Here is a 14,340-nt window from a genome sequence, read left to right on the forward strand (position 1 = left end):
AGCGACACCCTGAGAAGACCCTCCCTGTGGGAGCGCACTGGACGAAGGGAGCTTGATGCTGGCAGCAGGTGTTCCCTCAGATATCCCGGACCCTCGCCATTTAGGGCTTTATAGGTCATCAGCAGCACCTTGAATCTCACCCGAAGGGCAACCGGAAGCCAATGCAGCTCGCGGAGTAGAGGTGTTACATGGGAGTATTGGGAAACCCCCATCACAACTCTCGTGGCCGCATTCTGCACCAGCTGAAGCCTCCGGGTGGTCCTCAAGGGCAGCCCCATGTATAGAGCGTTGCAGTAGTCTAAACGGGAGGTCACGAGCGCATGAGTGACTGTGCGTAGGGCATCTCGTTATGTTTTGCTTTATATTGTGTCAATTAATTACAATTGTGTCAATTAATTACAATTACTGTTAGCTTGTTGCAGATTAAGTGCTGTTTATCATTGCCAGCAAAAATAATCAAGACTTTTAACAAATTCATGAAAAATATATATTTTGGTTGAGTTATGTAGCACTGTATCCAATTACCGTAACTTTTCCCCCTAAGAGAATATTTTTCATTAAGATTGCTAGCCCTTTTACATGCAAAGTAGGAAATTGGGGACTATCCAGAGCAGATAGAGTAGGGACTGGAAATGGCATAGGGAAAGAAAGAAAAGAAAAGTTCTATTATATAAAAGGAAGACTGATTGCACATTGTTGGATTTTATTTGTTGCATTTCTCCCTTCCTCCATTGCAGCTCCAAGCCAACTGTCTTCTTTCTAACCCAAAGTTATGAGGGTAGAACTCCACCAATATACAGAGTCTGGGAGTTACCACTTGGCCCAGCACAAGTTTGAAAAGCTCAGAAAAGGAGCTAGCTAAGCAACAGGAGATTGCTACACCAGCAAAATCCCTAACTTGCTTGTATGTCCCAACTCCACATACAACACCTCACATCCGGCCACCTTTGGAAAAACAGATGTAGACACCATCCATTTTTCGCCAAATTGTCTATGAATTTTGTCCACAGCTAAGAAAAATCATTCAGAAGAGTTCAGTAAAATATAAAACAATATTTTCTAAGATACACAGTTTTGTGTCAGTTTTGTGTATTTATTGATAATAGAGAGAAGCTTGTCATCCTAGTGCAACAAAAGAAGTTTGGGCTGCAATGGTACCTGACTGCGTCCATGCACAGATGGTGAACTGGGTCAGGACTAGTTAACATTTGGGTGGAAATCCAAGAAATCAAAGAGTATAAGTTAGACTAGGAAGACAGGAAACATCCTAGAAGAAGGCAGTGACAAAGCACTTTGGTGCATGGATGCGTTTCTGAACTCACCAGGAGCTGAGCCCAACCTAAAGGAGACTTTCCTGAATATTATTAGATTACCTTGCTTTATAGTAATAATAGGAGAAAAGATTCATGTTAGCCAGTTGCTGGCTGTATTCGAACCTTTTTTCCCATCCTTGTTTGCCTATGCTTACGTTATTTCTCATTTTATCATTTTAAGGTTGCCAGAGTTTAGGACAGGAAAATTAATTAAAAAGGTATGACTGCTGTGGATGAGGTGGGATAAATACCGTTTTCTGGTACAATGGAAAAGAGAAAATATTGTCATTATATTTGTGAATTTACAGACTTATTCTAAGTAACCTTTTCTGTATCCAAGGAAGCTTCCTCTTGAATCTCTATAAAATGAATGTATTTTAAAAAATATTATTCCATATTTTAAAAAATAACAATAGTCAGTCAAATCAGAAAAAAACATTTTAATTCAATTAAGTCATTCTTCTACAAGTTTTCTACTTGGGCAAAATTGGTATGGAAGAGAACAGATAAAAATTCTAATTTCTGCTGCATGAATGGATTAAGGCTGAAACAAAATGTATGGAAAATTTAGCAACCAATTTGTTTGGAACTAAAGCACGGACATTTGTAGGGCTTGGGAAGTGTGAAGACAGAAGACAAATACTGTGATTTGCATACTTGTGTCTGACATCAAGTTGTAAGCATATAATTGTGGCATTTGTGTGCTGATGTCATCAGGTGCACATCATTTTGGCAACATTTGCTGTAAATGTTGCTGCTGTGAAGCTTGTCTACAAATAAACGGGACAATTCCACATAGTAATAATCTGAGGAGCTCAACATTTTGAAATTTAAAAGAATTCAATGCAGTAATCACGCCATACAAAATAAGGAGGTTGCATGTGTCTATTATTATATATAATAACTGTAGACTGTAAATTGCATACGGATGTGAATTAGGCAAATAATGCATCATATTATGCTCTTCAGTTACTGCTAATGGGACAGTCATTTTCTATTATGATTCAGAAAAATTACCATCTTGGTTTTCAACTTTATGTTTTTACCTACTTCGTCCTTATTTTTCCTATTTTCTATTTTCATTATCATAGAAAGAGAGGAAAGGGGATGTGTTATTCAATAGGATTTTTCAAAAGAAAAACAATGATTCATTTTGGAAGTTTATACAATTAGCTTGGGGGGGTTTTTTAGAGAAAAGGAAGACTAGCGGGGACATGATAGCAGTATTCTATTATTTGAGAGGCTGCCACAAAGAGGAGGGGGGGTCTATTATCCAAAGCACCAATGGGCAGGACGAGAAACAATGGATGGAAACTAATCAAGGAGAGAAGCAACCTGGAATTAAGAAGAAACCTCCTAACAGCAAGAGCAATTAAAAGTGGAACAGCTTGCCTGTAGATGTTTCATCACTGGAGGTTTTTAAGAAGAGACTGGACAGTCACTTGTCTGAAATGGCTGGACTAGAAGACTTCCAAGGTCCTTTCCAACTCTATTCTGATTCTGAGTTGAGAGGAAATGACTGGGCCAAAGTCACCCAGCAAGCTTTAATGACTGGGATGGGATTAGAACTCATAGTCTCATGGTTTCTAGCCTGGTGCCTTAACCATTAGACCAAACTGAGATATAAGTCCTTATTGTGATTCATGTCTTACAAATTATTATTAACTAATATAATTTGCCTCATCTCTTCATGGGACTTTTCTTTGCTCTTCTTGCAGTGGTTATGTCTTTGATTATGATTATTACAGAGATGATTTCTACAATCGGTATGTGTATCTTTGTTCCTGCCTTTGGATATATGAACTGCATTTTTTATTTATTATAAAAGATTGGGAAGAGAGCATTAATTTTCTCAGGAAGTCATCAGGAATTGTGAGAAAGTTGACCTGGGTCTATGAGAAAGGCCTTTTAGATGACAGGATAAGCTTGCTTCAACGTATATGCTGATGTACATTTTTAATAATCTTAACTATAGTTAAGTTTAAATATCCTTAAATCAATTAAATATTTATAATTAGTTATTTATATGTAAAACAGTTTTTCTCAATTTAATAAGCTGTCAGTTGTTGTTGTTGTTGTTTTACCATTTGGACAAGGTTTTCACTCAGCCAAACTCTCCTAGCCATGAACAGAGCTTTGCTGGTAGTTGTGCTGGGAACTCTGTGTGTATATAAATATCAGTACAAAATATTAGTATCATTATGGAAAAATATAAGCCAGGCTACTTAGATGCATTTCAAAATTTTCCAAACACATAAACTACAAATCAGAAATACAGTATTCCTGTATTGGCATCTCTGGTTGATTTATCATATATATGTAGATCATTTGGGGGCATGTTTATCCATAAGCAAATCCAACTTGTTCCAAGAAGATATGCACAGAATTGTAATAGTTATCTAAGGACAACCATATATTTAAAACTAAGATGATTTGAAGTTGGTGGTACAATATCAGTGCAAGGAAAGCTTTTCATTCCTATAAATAGTTAACATTTAGCTAGAAGTTAATGGGACTGTATCAAGGAAAGACTTTTATCATTCTCCCAAATACCGTACTTGAAGTTCTTATCATTCTTTTAATGAATTAGAAGTCCTTCTGTTTATTTGTGAAGATGTTTCAGTTCAGCTATGTGGTCTTTATATGTATATGATATCTGAGAATACTGGGAATTGCAATCCAAACACATCTGCAAGGGAAGGTGCAGTTGCTTTTAAGAGTTTCATAATTAGTTGGCTGAAATAAAATTAAGTAGAGAAAAATGTCCACATTACAGTAAAGACAGTTTAGTAATGATGTTCTTCGTGAAAAAAAAAACCAGCAACACATTGACTGTAATGAAATATAAATATGCTTATTGATGAACTCTTGAAATCTAATATAACTCTGATTAAACCTTTTGAGATATTAAAGGTCAGTTTGCTCATAAGAAAGAGCAGAATTTAATATGCAAAATCCTACCTAACATAAAGTTCAAAACTATTTCTATTTCTCTTAAGGTTATTTGATTACCACAGCCGGGTTCCTGCCCCACCTCGTGCTGTGATTCCATTAAAACGCCCACGAGTAACAGTCACAGCAACTCGCAGAGGAAAAGGTGTCTTCTCCATGAAAGGGACATCAAGGTCTACATCAAGTGGAGCTTCTTCATCAGGATCAAAATGTAAGTTCATACATACATTGTGAACTAACTTCTTTAGTTTTAAAAATAACCAAGGGTAATTAGTTGTATAGGTGACAATTCTCCCTCCCAAAAATGTTTGTGGATTCTTTAATTAATAAAAGATGTGTTCCTCCTAAAAGAAATAATATTATATCATTTTATTTTTGCTGTTCTATTCTTTTTTCACTTTCAGTGAAATCAGATGAATTGCAGACAATCAAGAAGGAATTAACGCAAATCAAAACAAAAATTGATTCTTTGTTAGGAAGACTGGAGAAGATTGAAAAGCAGCAGAAAGCTCAATCAGGTAGAAGAAAATTGTCTATAACTCTTAGTAAGACATTAAAACATGAATTAATCCACTGTAAAATCAATTATATTGTTATTCAAGATTGGGGGTGGGTACTAGTGAAAACTAAGGTGTTTAAGTTTTAAAATTTTGAGCTTAAATTAAGGTGTTGTTTTCCTCAATTTTAGGATTAGATGTAAACCTGAAATTAAAGAAAACCTTAAAAAGTCTTATTGTGATCCACTAAGTTAAAGTTAAATTCAGAAGGCAATTTATTTTGAAACTTGGCTATCTGAAAATTTCTGGCATGCTTTAAAGTTTGTAAAGAATATGCCAATGAAATGGAAGAAAGGACAGACATACCATTCGTATTGTGTAATAATGTAAATATACGGATGAATCCAGTCTGAATCAGTCACTGGAACCAAAGAACTTGTGTTGGAGTCCATCCTCAATGAACTTCTATAATATGTACAGTACATCCAATCTGAGTTGGTCACCAGGACCAGAGGTTTAGCCTTCCAAGCTGGAGTCTTTGGATTTGTGTCAGAGCCCACCCTCAGGGAACTTCTTTCTCACCAGAATGTTCTGATGAGAATGGGCTCCAGCACAAGTCCAAAGACTCCAGCTTGGAAGGCTAAAGCTCTGTGTCAACGCTACTAACATCAAATGTTATTGCTTGACAAGAGATGAAGAAGTAGCTATTTCATATGTTAAACTTATGTATTGCTTTAAGACTTGTGTATTGCTTTAGTTTAAAAGTTGGGAGGAGGGAAGAGTAGGAATGCACTTTCAAGGCCATTTGTCTCTCTAAAGAAGATAAGGTTTTGGTGGTTCTTCTAACGGAAGGGAAACTGATTCTTTAAATTAATTGGACAATATGATTAATGACAAAATTAGAAAGGTGGAGAATTGTGTTTTAATATATTGTGCAAGGGGAGGAGATTTCAGATTCCAGCTTCTTTCGAGCAAGCATTTGCCAGTGTATTAGGCTAATAAAGGACTTTTAAGGTAAACAATGCCTCAGAGTCACTTGAAAAGCCCATACGTTGGAAACTTGACACTCTGGTCCTGGCGACCAGCCCAGATTGGATGTATTTATAATCTACGGTCATAGGAAGACTGTGCTTTTATTGAGTGTTACTGCTGAATAGAGGAGACAATATTTAAACTGATTCATGAAACTGACAGAGTCAAGAAGAAAAGATTTCATGACAGGCCAGTCCTTCAATAAAGTTTCTCCAAAACATTTGGCTGTTTCTTCCGCTTATTTGAGATTAAATTTTGATTCACTGGAGTTCACATCTAGTTAGACACACATGTAATGTTAATGTGATTCCTTCTTTACCAAAGAAAAAAAGAAAGCATATGATTTTCTTGTACATTTTTGAATTAATGCCTGTTGGACTTTTTGCAAGACAGTGTAAAAAGAAATGTTCTGTAATCCAGTTGAATAAAAAAAATGGGAACAAATTGGTTAAATAATTCAGCAGAATAAAATAAAGGGGAGGAGATTTCAGATTCCAGCTTCTTTCGAGCAAGCATTTGCCAGTGTATTAGGCTAATAAAGGACTTTTAAGGTAAACAATGCCTCAGAGTCACTTGAAAAGCCCATACGTTGGAAACTTGACACTCTGGTCCTGGCGACCAGCCCAGATTGGATGTATTTATAATCTACGGTCATAGGAAGACTGTGCTTTCTTGTACATTTTTGAATTAATGCCTGTTGGACTTTTTGCAAGACAGTGTAAAAAGAAATGTTCTGTAATCCAGTTGAATAAAAAAAATGGGAACAAATTGGTTAAATAATTCAGCAGAATAAAATAAAATGGAAATAGAGAAGGAATGAAAGAAATATCCAAAAGTGAAACAGTTCACAATTAAAACTAAATAAAATACCTTTATGCATCCTTTACTAAAATCTTTAACTCAGTATCTCTTAAAAAATCAATGCAACTATTAGCAACAGGAACAGTTGTAATGGATAACAAGAAGGCTTTATTTTTACTTTTTATGTTTGCAATGGCTATTCAAAGTTTTTGAATTACTCCAAAATAAAAAAGTAATTTTAAAACAAAAATTTCAGAGCAAATAAAATGTCAACTTTTCCAATCCTATCTCCCAAAATAAAAACAAATTGCTCTAAGGTATAACTGTAAATATGTGAAAATGAAACTGGGATTATATCCCTTTATTATTTATACAAATGAATAAGTCTACTTATAGAACATATTTAAAATAGACCTTTACTAAGAAGTTACTCTTTTGACACCATTGTCATTCCTGAGGTCACCAAATTGTTCAATAACATTTGTACTTGACATATGTACTATTTCATTTTCTTTCCAACCATTTACTCATGGCAGTTAACAGAATTATTTCCTCTTGGACTGCATTTAACTAGAATATTATACATTTTTTCTCCAAAGCTCATCTCTGCTTGTCTGCTATCACTATTCATTAGAGCATAATATGCGACTATGTTATCTCAACTTTCATTGTCTCCAGATCATAGCAAATGGACCCCTATGCTAACATATTGTCTACTCCTTTCTATTTAATCAGTGTCTATTAAACTAATTAGCTCTGTGGTTTAATTGATAAATGTGCTCTAAATTATATGAGTAGTCCTTTATTCTGATAGTTTTTAATAATCCGTAAATGTTGTGAAAATGCCATGATAATTTTGTATATTCCAGAAATCCAAAAGAAACAGATAGAAGACAGTATAGAGTTGATCCAAGAAGAATGCATATCAGAGAATGCTGACAACTCCACAGAAGAGCCTATTGAAGGAGGGCTGGATGGAGATGGAGAAGAAATGACAGATGGGATAGATGAAGATTTCGATGAGGAGGGTAGTAATGAGCTGGTAAGGTATTACAAATGTCCAATGTACAGTAAAGAAAAGGGAAAACAGAATACCAAGAGGTGGCTATCGTGTTCCATCTTCCAATTTAATCTGTAGTAATAGAGTGATTATAACCACTGTTAACAAACATTGTCTGGAATATCCAGAATACATATTATTGCTTTATAATCTCCATTTTAAGATAATAGGAAATGAATTTTATACTTTTAATGCAACTCTTTACTTCCTACGAGGATAGGGTTTTCAAGCATTATTCCAAAGGTTAAGTAAATAATATCATCTTCCTTCAAAAAAGGTTACTGGTTTCATAGCTATGGATAATTCCTTTAAAACCTCTAACCTAACCCAGCAATTGTATCTCTACTGAATAAATCGAATAACGAGCTTACGTTGACTATAATGCCAATAAGTACTTTGAGATAAATCAAACTAATTTTTAAATTCTGTGTATTAAAATGACTTCCTTAGATGTAAGTTGATCCAAAGTAACCTCGTATCAGGTCTAGTTTACACATGTTTAAAGTTTATTTTTAAACTGAGATTATCCCATTGCATGAGCTTTTCACAAGTAACCATGAACACATGTTTTATATACTGCGTGTGTCCTGCAAAATTAAAAATGAGTGTTCAACCTGATCCCTGTGCAAACAGCCATTCAAATAGCCAGGATTTCAATGGGGTGAATAATATCTGCTAAACTGAGGAGCTAAGAGGAGTTAAGATCTAAAATTCTTATTCCAAAACTGACGAAAGTTAGCATGAACCACCCAGAGTCACTGAGACTTGGGCAGCATATTAATTTAAAATATTATTATTAGTGATAAATCTGAAAAATGTGGAAAATTAAATGCAGATTTCTCAGCTGATACTTATAATGTATACAATCTACTGTCAAGATGTGTTGTCAAACCTGAAAATTAATTTAAAAATATAATGATGGAATAAATTTGGTGAATCTCCCAAAATATGTATCAGCTTTCAAAATATATTCATTGCAATCACATATTTCTTATCCCAGATGCTCAGAGGAATTCTGAGCCATCTGTCTATCTGCAAGAAAAAGATAAGTATAGAGTTTTCCAATAAAGAGTTTTTTAAGTAGAAGAAAGATTTACAGTTACAAATCGTTGGATTCTTCTGCCACCTCCTAGTTTGTTATTTGCAGCACCCTGATACACTAAATCATTCACAAAGCACTGAGGTCCGATTTTATGCTATTTCCTGGGGATCCTGCTTTGCCTCATTAAACTACAGATTTGCTTTTACTCAAATTTAGAGTTGAGCCAAAATCCAGCACACTTTGCCAAAATAGTATTGGCTCATCTCTTATTGATGGCCAAAAAAAATCTACAGTCTAATCAGCATCTAGGAATAAAGGAAACTTCATACAGAGATTTGGGAGTTATGGGTGCATGTATGTGTGAGAATAATGTGTTTAGTCACATCATGCTTATTACTTCCCTTCATGTCTGCATTTTTTCCTTTAAACTGTCTTCTCCCATAAAGTAGTTTTATGGAGCTCTCCAAAGTTGCAAGCCTCTTTAACAAGAGAAGAAGGCAAGTTGGCCAAAAGGAAAGGATAAAGGGGATGATACTTTTTTATCATACTGATCTTTGCCAAAAGTTGGAGCAGGGTCATGAGAGGAATTAGTAGAGTGAGCTGGACAAAGGGAGCATCTCACACCTGTCCTAAACAATCTTATTTATTTATATAATGTGATTTAGTGTCACATGGAGTGTCATCAACAATATTTGAGGAGGTACAAAAGCACAGAAGGAGATGGTGAAATCTGGTCTCTGTTTGTGAATCTTGAATGTATAAGGCTGTCATAGGTGGAACTGCAATTAGCCTTGTGGAATACAGTCGTATAGCTTCTGCTTCTGAATAAGGATAGGGTTATGATCCTTTTCTCTTGTGAATTGCTGCTGATAGCAAAAATCAGGAGTTTAAAAGAGTTCGGCAAGGTCATCTCTTACCTCCATGAGTAGCTTGAACTATTTTATAGCTGTAGGAGAAGTAAAACACAAAGTCATCAGATTTTGTAATTGTAACCTATGATGAGCACTATGCCTATGCATTGTTAATGTGATTCTGAAAAAAAGCAAAAAAATCCTCTTTAAAGAGTTTTTCAGGAGCTAATTGTTACATGGAAAAAGATTTAAAGATCAACTGAACAGATACAAACAACTAGGCAAAGCGGTTGTGTCAAGAGAATTTTTCCAGGGGAGCTGAGTCAATCTGCTGCAATTATGAAAGAACCTAAGCCTTGGGAAGCATTCAAATTGCCCTGCAAAATGTGAAGATGGTATGGGGGATGGATGTACTTTCTGCTCCTGTTTAGCTATCAATGACAGAATCTATAGCAAGAGACTTCTGCTATTGACATCACTATCCTACTAATTGGTCTTCTACACCAATAGTGCCTTTTCTTTACCCTGCGCCCTTTTTGTTGACTTGTTAGAGAGGGCCAATATTTTATGGATACTACTATTTCCATGCTCGCAGTAACCTTAATAAGAAATTTAATATCCATCATATCTCCCCTACTGAAACTAGCAAATTAAAGCATAATGACTTCTTTGTTGAGTTATTAATGACAAAGCAATAGACTTGGGCATAGCTCTTCTGATTGTGATGGAATTCGCTTTCAATTAATGTGTTACACTGACAGTTGCTGCAAGGGTTTATAGCCAGCTGGAATGTATTGCAGATTATTTCCTGAAGATGGTAGATAAAATTTGAAATCAGTGTAATGTTTGATTTAATATATAAAACTATATAGCTACTGTGGTTTCAAATTTTAAGTGTCCCCATGTTTATTAAGGTAACCTTGAAGAAAATATGTGTAACCTTATTGTTATTTCTTTTATCTTGCAGCCATTCTGAATTAAAATATAGATATCTTCCTTCTCACTCCACTCTATCTAGTACATAGCTATACTAGCTATACACAAAAATGCTGGAGGGGGAAGAACTGACACTAATGCAATACTGATTCCACTCCCTAGGAAGGGATGAAAACAGAAGTGACATCCTCATTTTTCAGCATCTGATTTATTTATTTTTAAAGTGAGAGAGCTGAACTTCTCTGCTTCAGCAAAATATTGCACTGCCTGAAAAGATTTCTGTTCTTATACTTATAAAATAAGAGGGCTAACTCTATGAAATTAAGAAACAAAGCTGTAAAAGAGATTGCCATGCAAGTACTTAATCTTTTTTTTAAAAAGGAGGGGAACTATCTGTTTCCTTAGAATTGTTTTCTTCTCATTATTTAATTAAAACATTTCAACAGATGTGCTCCCTATCTCCAACACAAATCTCCTCTATACTGTTTTTTTAACAGAGGCATATAACAAGCTTAATTATTTCTTTTTCTCTCAGGAGTCACTTTTTTCACTCTTGTTTCCATCCCTTCCTAGGGAATGGAATCAGTATTGTGTAGTGATAGTTCTGTTCATAGCTTGACATCTTCCAGATGTATCTTAACTTTAGTGGCCTACTGGCTGGGAAATTGAGTCCCAACCCATTTGAAAATGCTGGTTGTTAAAGATAAAGTGAGCTATTTGGCCTTCAAAAAAAGATTTTTTAAAAATACATAACTTAGATGGAGACCCTTGGATAGTAAAACAGGTGTTTCAAAATTCAGTATTCATAAGTATAATTTCAGTAAGACACTCTGAGCTTCCTGTTGTCTAGCTACCCCAAGTAGATTATGTGTCATAGACACACTGTGTCAGTAACATATTAGAAGATATTTAGGAATAAGGCATATTCATGGTGATAATAAAACTCAAATGCAAGTACTTTCTTTAAAAGGTGCACTGCAATGAGTAGGAAACCTTACAAAGCACTTTTCTTTGAATCAGTAAAGCAGCTGGGTTTTTCCCCCCAAAATTTCTATGGCTTATTTGCAAACAACTGCTCTTAGCTGCGTCTCATCTGTGCATGTGCATCATTATTTAGGTTCATTTTTCTTGCAGGCAGAATCAGAAAATAGAGCTTGCAAAGCAGCTGGGTGAACCAGGGAAAAGAGGTGACTGCTTGATATGCCCTGTGTCTTCCTGAATATTGCAAAGCACCTCCTTCAAAAGATTTGCACAGTCATAATAATTTCCTAGCATATTGGATTTCTGTTTAGTTGACCTCTTCAGAGTATAGAGGTTTGGGGCAACCTTAGATTGGAGTCACAAAGCATTTAAAGGTCAAATGTCAAGGTTTTTAACAGCCTTATATTAATATTGCAAACTGCATTACACCCTACAAAATTCAAGAAACATGGAAAAGGTAAAGGCTTCTGTAACACAAGTTATTTCTTTGAACTATTGAAAAATGTTTTAGCTAAACTGTAATTTGTACAATTTAGATTTTATACTGCAATTCCTTAGTTGTTTTGTCCTCTCTCTAAAAAAGGAGCTTCCTTTCATCGATGTCTTATGCTGATTATTAGCCTTTCCTTAGCCTAAGTTACCCCGAAAAAAAGCATTTCTCCAATTTCTATCTTGCCCCGAGCTAAATAATGATTGAAGCAAATGAGACGAATTCTTCATGGAATTCAGACATTTGCCTTTGTGACTATAGAGGGCAAGAATATATCCTAGGTACCCAACATGAACACAATTTAGAAGGCAGTGCAGTTCAGCTATAATAGTAGCACTTTCTAAAGTACTGTTTTTTTTAATTGAAAAGTTTTATCATACATTTTATCTTTAACAATCCCCCCTAACCCTCCCTCCCTACCCTTCCTCCCCTCCCCCCCCCGACTTCCCAGAGCTAAGTACAAGGTATAAAGAACAAAAAAAAAACAATCGTAAACATTCATATGCTAACAACCATAAACTCTGAAATCCATCTCTCTCTAGCTCATATAGGGTAATTACAAACACTATTAATATAAGATATATAAAAAAAGGAAAAAAGAAAAAAAAGAGGAGAAAAAAAAGGAAGACTTATTCAAATGCTACATGAAACTTCTTAGTCCCATATTTGTTCTGGATATACTCAATCCATTTTCTCCACTCCATAACATAACGTTCTTGCGAGTGATCTTTCAAATAAGCCGAGATCTTTGCCATCTCTGCCAGGTCAGAAACCTTTAAAGTCCATTCTTCTACAGTCGGCAGTTCCTCCTTCTTCCAATATTGGCCTATTAAGAGTCTTGCTGCCGTAATTAAATTCAACATCAGCTTAGTGTCCACAACCGTAGCATCTGTAATTATACCCAACAAAAAAAGTTGCGGACAAAACTTTATCCTTTGCTTGAAAATCTTCTGCATGTTCCACCAAATTTTTATCCAAAAGGCCTTAACCTTTTTACAAGTCCACCATATATGAAAATATGTTGCATCTTCTTCACCACACCTCCAGCACTTAGGCTGATAGTTCGGATACATACTTGCCAGCTTTTTAGGATCTAAATGCCATCTGTAAAACATTTTATAAAAATTTTCTCTTAAATTTTGAGCTTGTGTAAATTTTACGTTCCTCACCCAAATCCTTTCCCATGTATCCATTGTAATAACTTCTTGGATATTTTGGGCCCATTTAATCATACAATCCTTAACAAGTTCTGTTTCTGAGTCAATTTCTATCAAGGCAAGATATATCCGTTTAATATGTGCTGGACCCTGGTTTCTGATTTGCTTTATCAGATTTTCATCAGTCCTTGTAAAACCATTTTTCTGATCTTCTTTCCACCTGGCCCGTAGCTGAATATATTGAAACCAAGTCTGAACAATCTTCTCATCTCGCAAGAGACTATATGGTTTCAAACACCAGACATTTCTTTCCAAGCTTAGAATCTCCTTGTACGTAGTCACATCATGTTTGAAACCAGCATGTATATTTTCTATTGCGTGTTTTGGGATTGCCCACAATGGTATCTTACAATCTAATTTATGTCTGTACTTCTTCCAAACCCTCAACAATGCCTGTCTTAAAATATGCACTCTAAAAACATTATCTACCTTCTTATCATACAACAAATATGCATGCCAGCCAAACAACAAGTCATGGCCCTCAAGATTTAATAATCTCTCTTGTGTCAAATTAATCCAATCACTTATTCCTGCTAAAGCAGCAGCTTCATAATATAATTTAAAATTAGGCATTTTAAGACCACCTCTTTCACGAGTATCCTGTATTATCTTTAGTTTAACTCGTGGCCTTTTCCCTGCCCATACAAATTTATTGATACCTCGCTGCCATTCCTCCAAATTAGAGTCTTTCTTAAGAACCGGTATCATTTGAAATAAAAATAAGAATTTAGGCAGGACATTCATTTTCACTGCTGCGATTCGCCCCAACAAAGACAATTGCAATTTTTCCCAACTCTCCATTTCTTTTTGAATTTTCCCCCATAATTTTTCATAATTATTTTTATATAACTTTGTATTAGAGGGCGACAAAAGCACCCCCAAATATTTAACCCTTTTAACAATCTCAAATCCAGTTAATCCTTCTAAGAGAGCCTTTTGCGAAGCTGTCATATTTTTGGCCAGAATTTTAGTTTTTTGTGTATTAACTTTAAATCCAGAAACCTTCCCATATTGTATTATTATCTCCATCAGGTCCACAACAGAGTTCTCCGGCTGGGTCACTGTAACAACCAGATCGTCTGCGAACGCTCTCAATCTATAATCCTGATCTCTAATTTGTATACCCTTAATTTTTTCCGAATTCCGTATTTTAACCAACAATATCTCC

At 35.3% G+C, this 14,340-nt stretch overlaps 1 protein-coding gene across 1 annotated transcript in view; it reads left to right on the forward strand.

Annotated features, from left to right (window-relative positions):
* RALYL (RALY RNA binding protein like) overlaps window positions 1-11,703 on the forward strand; it is a gene marked incomplete at its 3' end in the record, with an annotated part of 92,357 nt that extends 80,654 nt beyond the window's left edge. The window contains exons 5-9 of the mRNA XM_083360327.1: window positions 3,032-3,079; window positions 4,313-4,476; window positions 4,670-4,783; window positions 7,465-7,642; window positions 11,619-11,703. Of these exons, the coding sequence (XP_083216453.1) occupies window positions 3,032-3,079; window positions 4,313-4,476; window positions 4,670-4,783; window positions 7,465-7,642; window positions 11,619-11,703 (589 nt within the window). The remainder of the gene's footprint in view (window positions 1-3,031; window positions 3,080-4,312; window positions 4,477-4,669; window positions 4,784-7,464; window positions 7,643-11,618) is intronic.
* Window positions 11,704-14,340: the final 2,637 nt, after the last annotated feature.

This window comes from Vipera ursinii, assembly GCF_947247035.1.
Source record: "Vipera ursinii genome assembly, chromosome: 3".
Lineage (NCBI taxonomy): Eukaryota > Metazoa > Chordata > Lepidosauria > Squamata > Viperidae > Vipera > Vipera ursinii.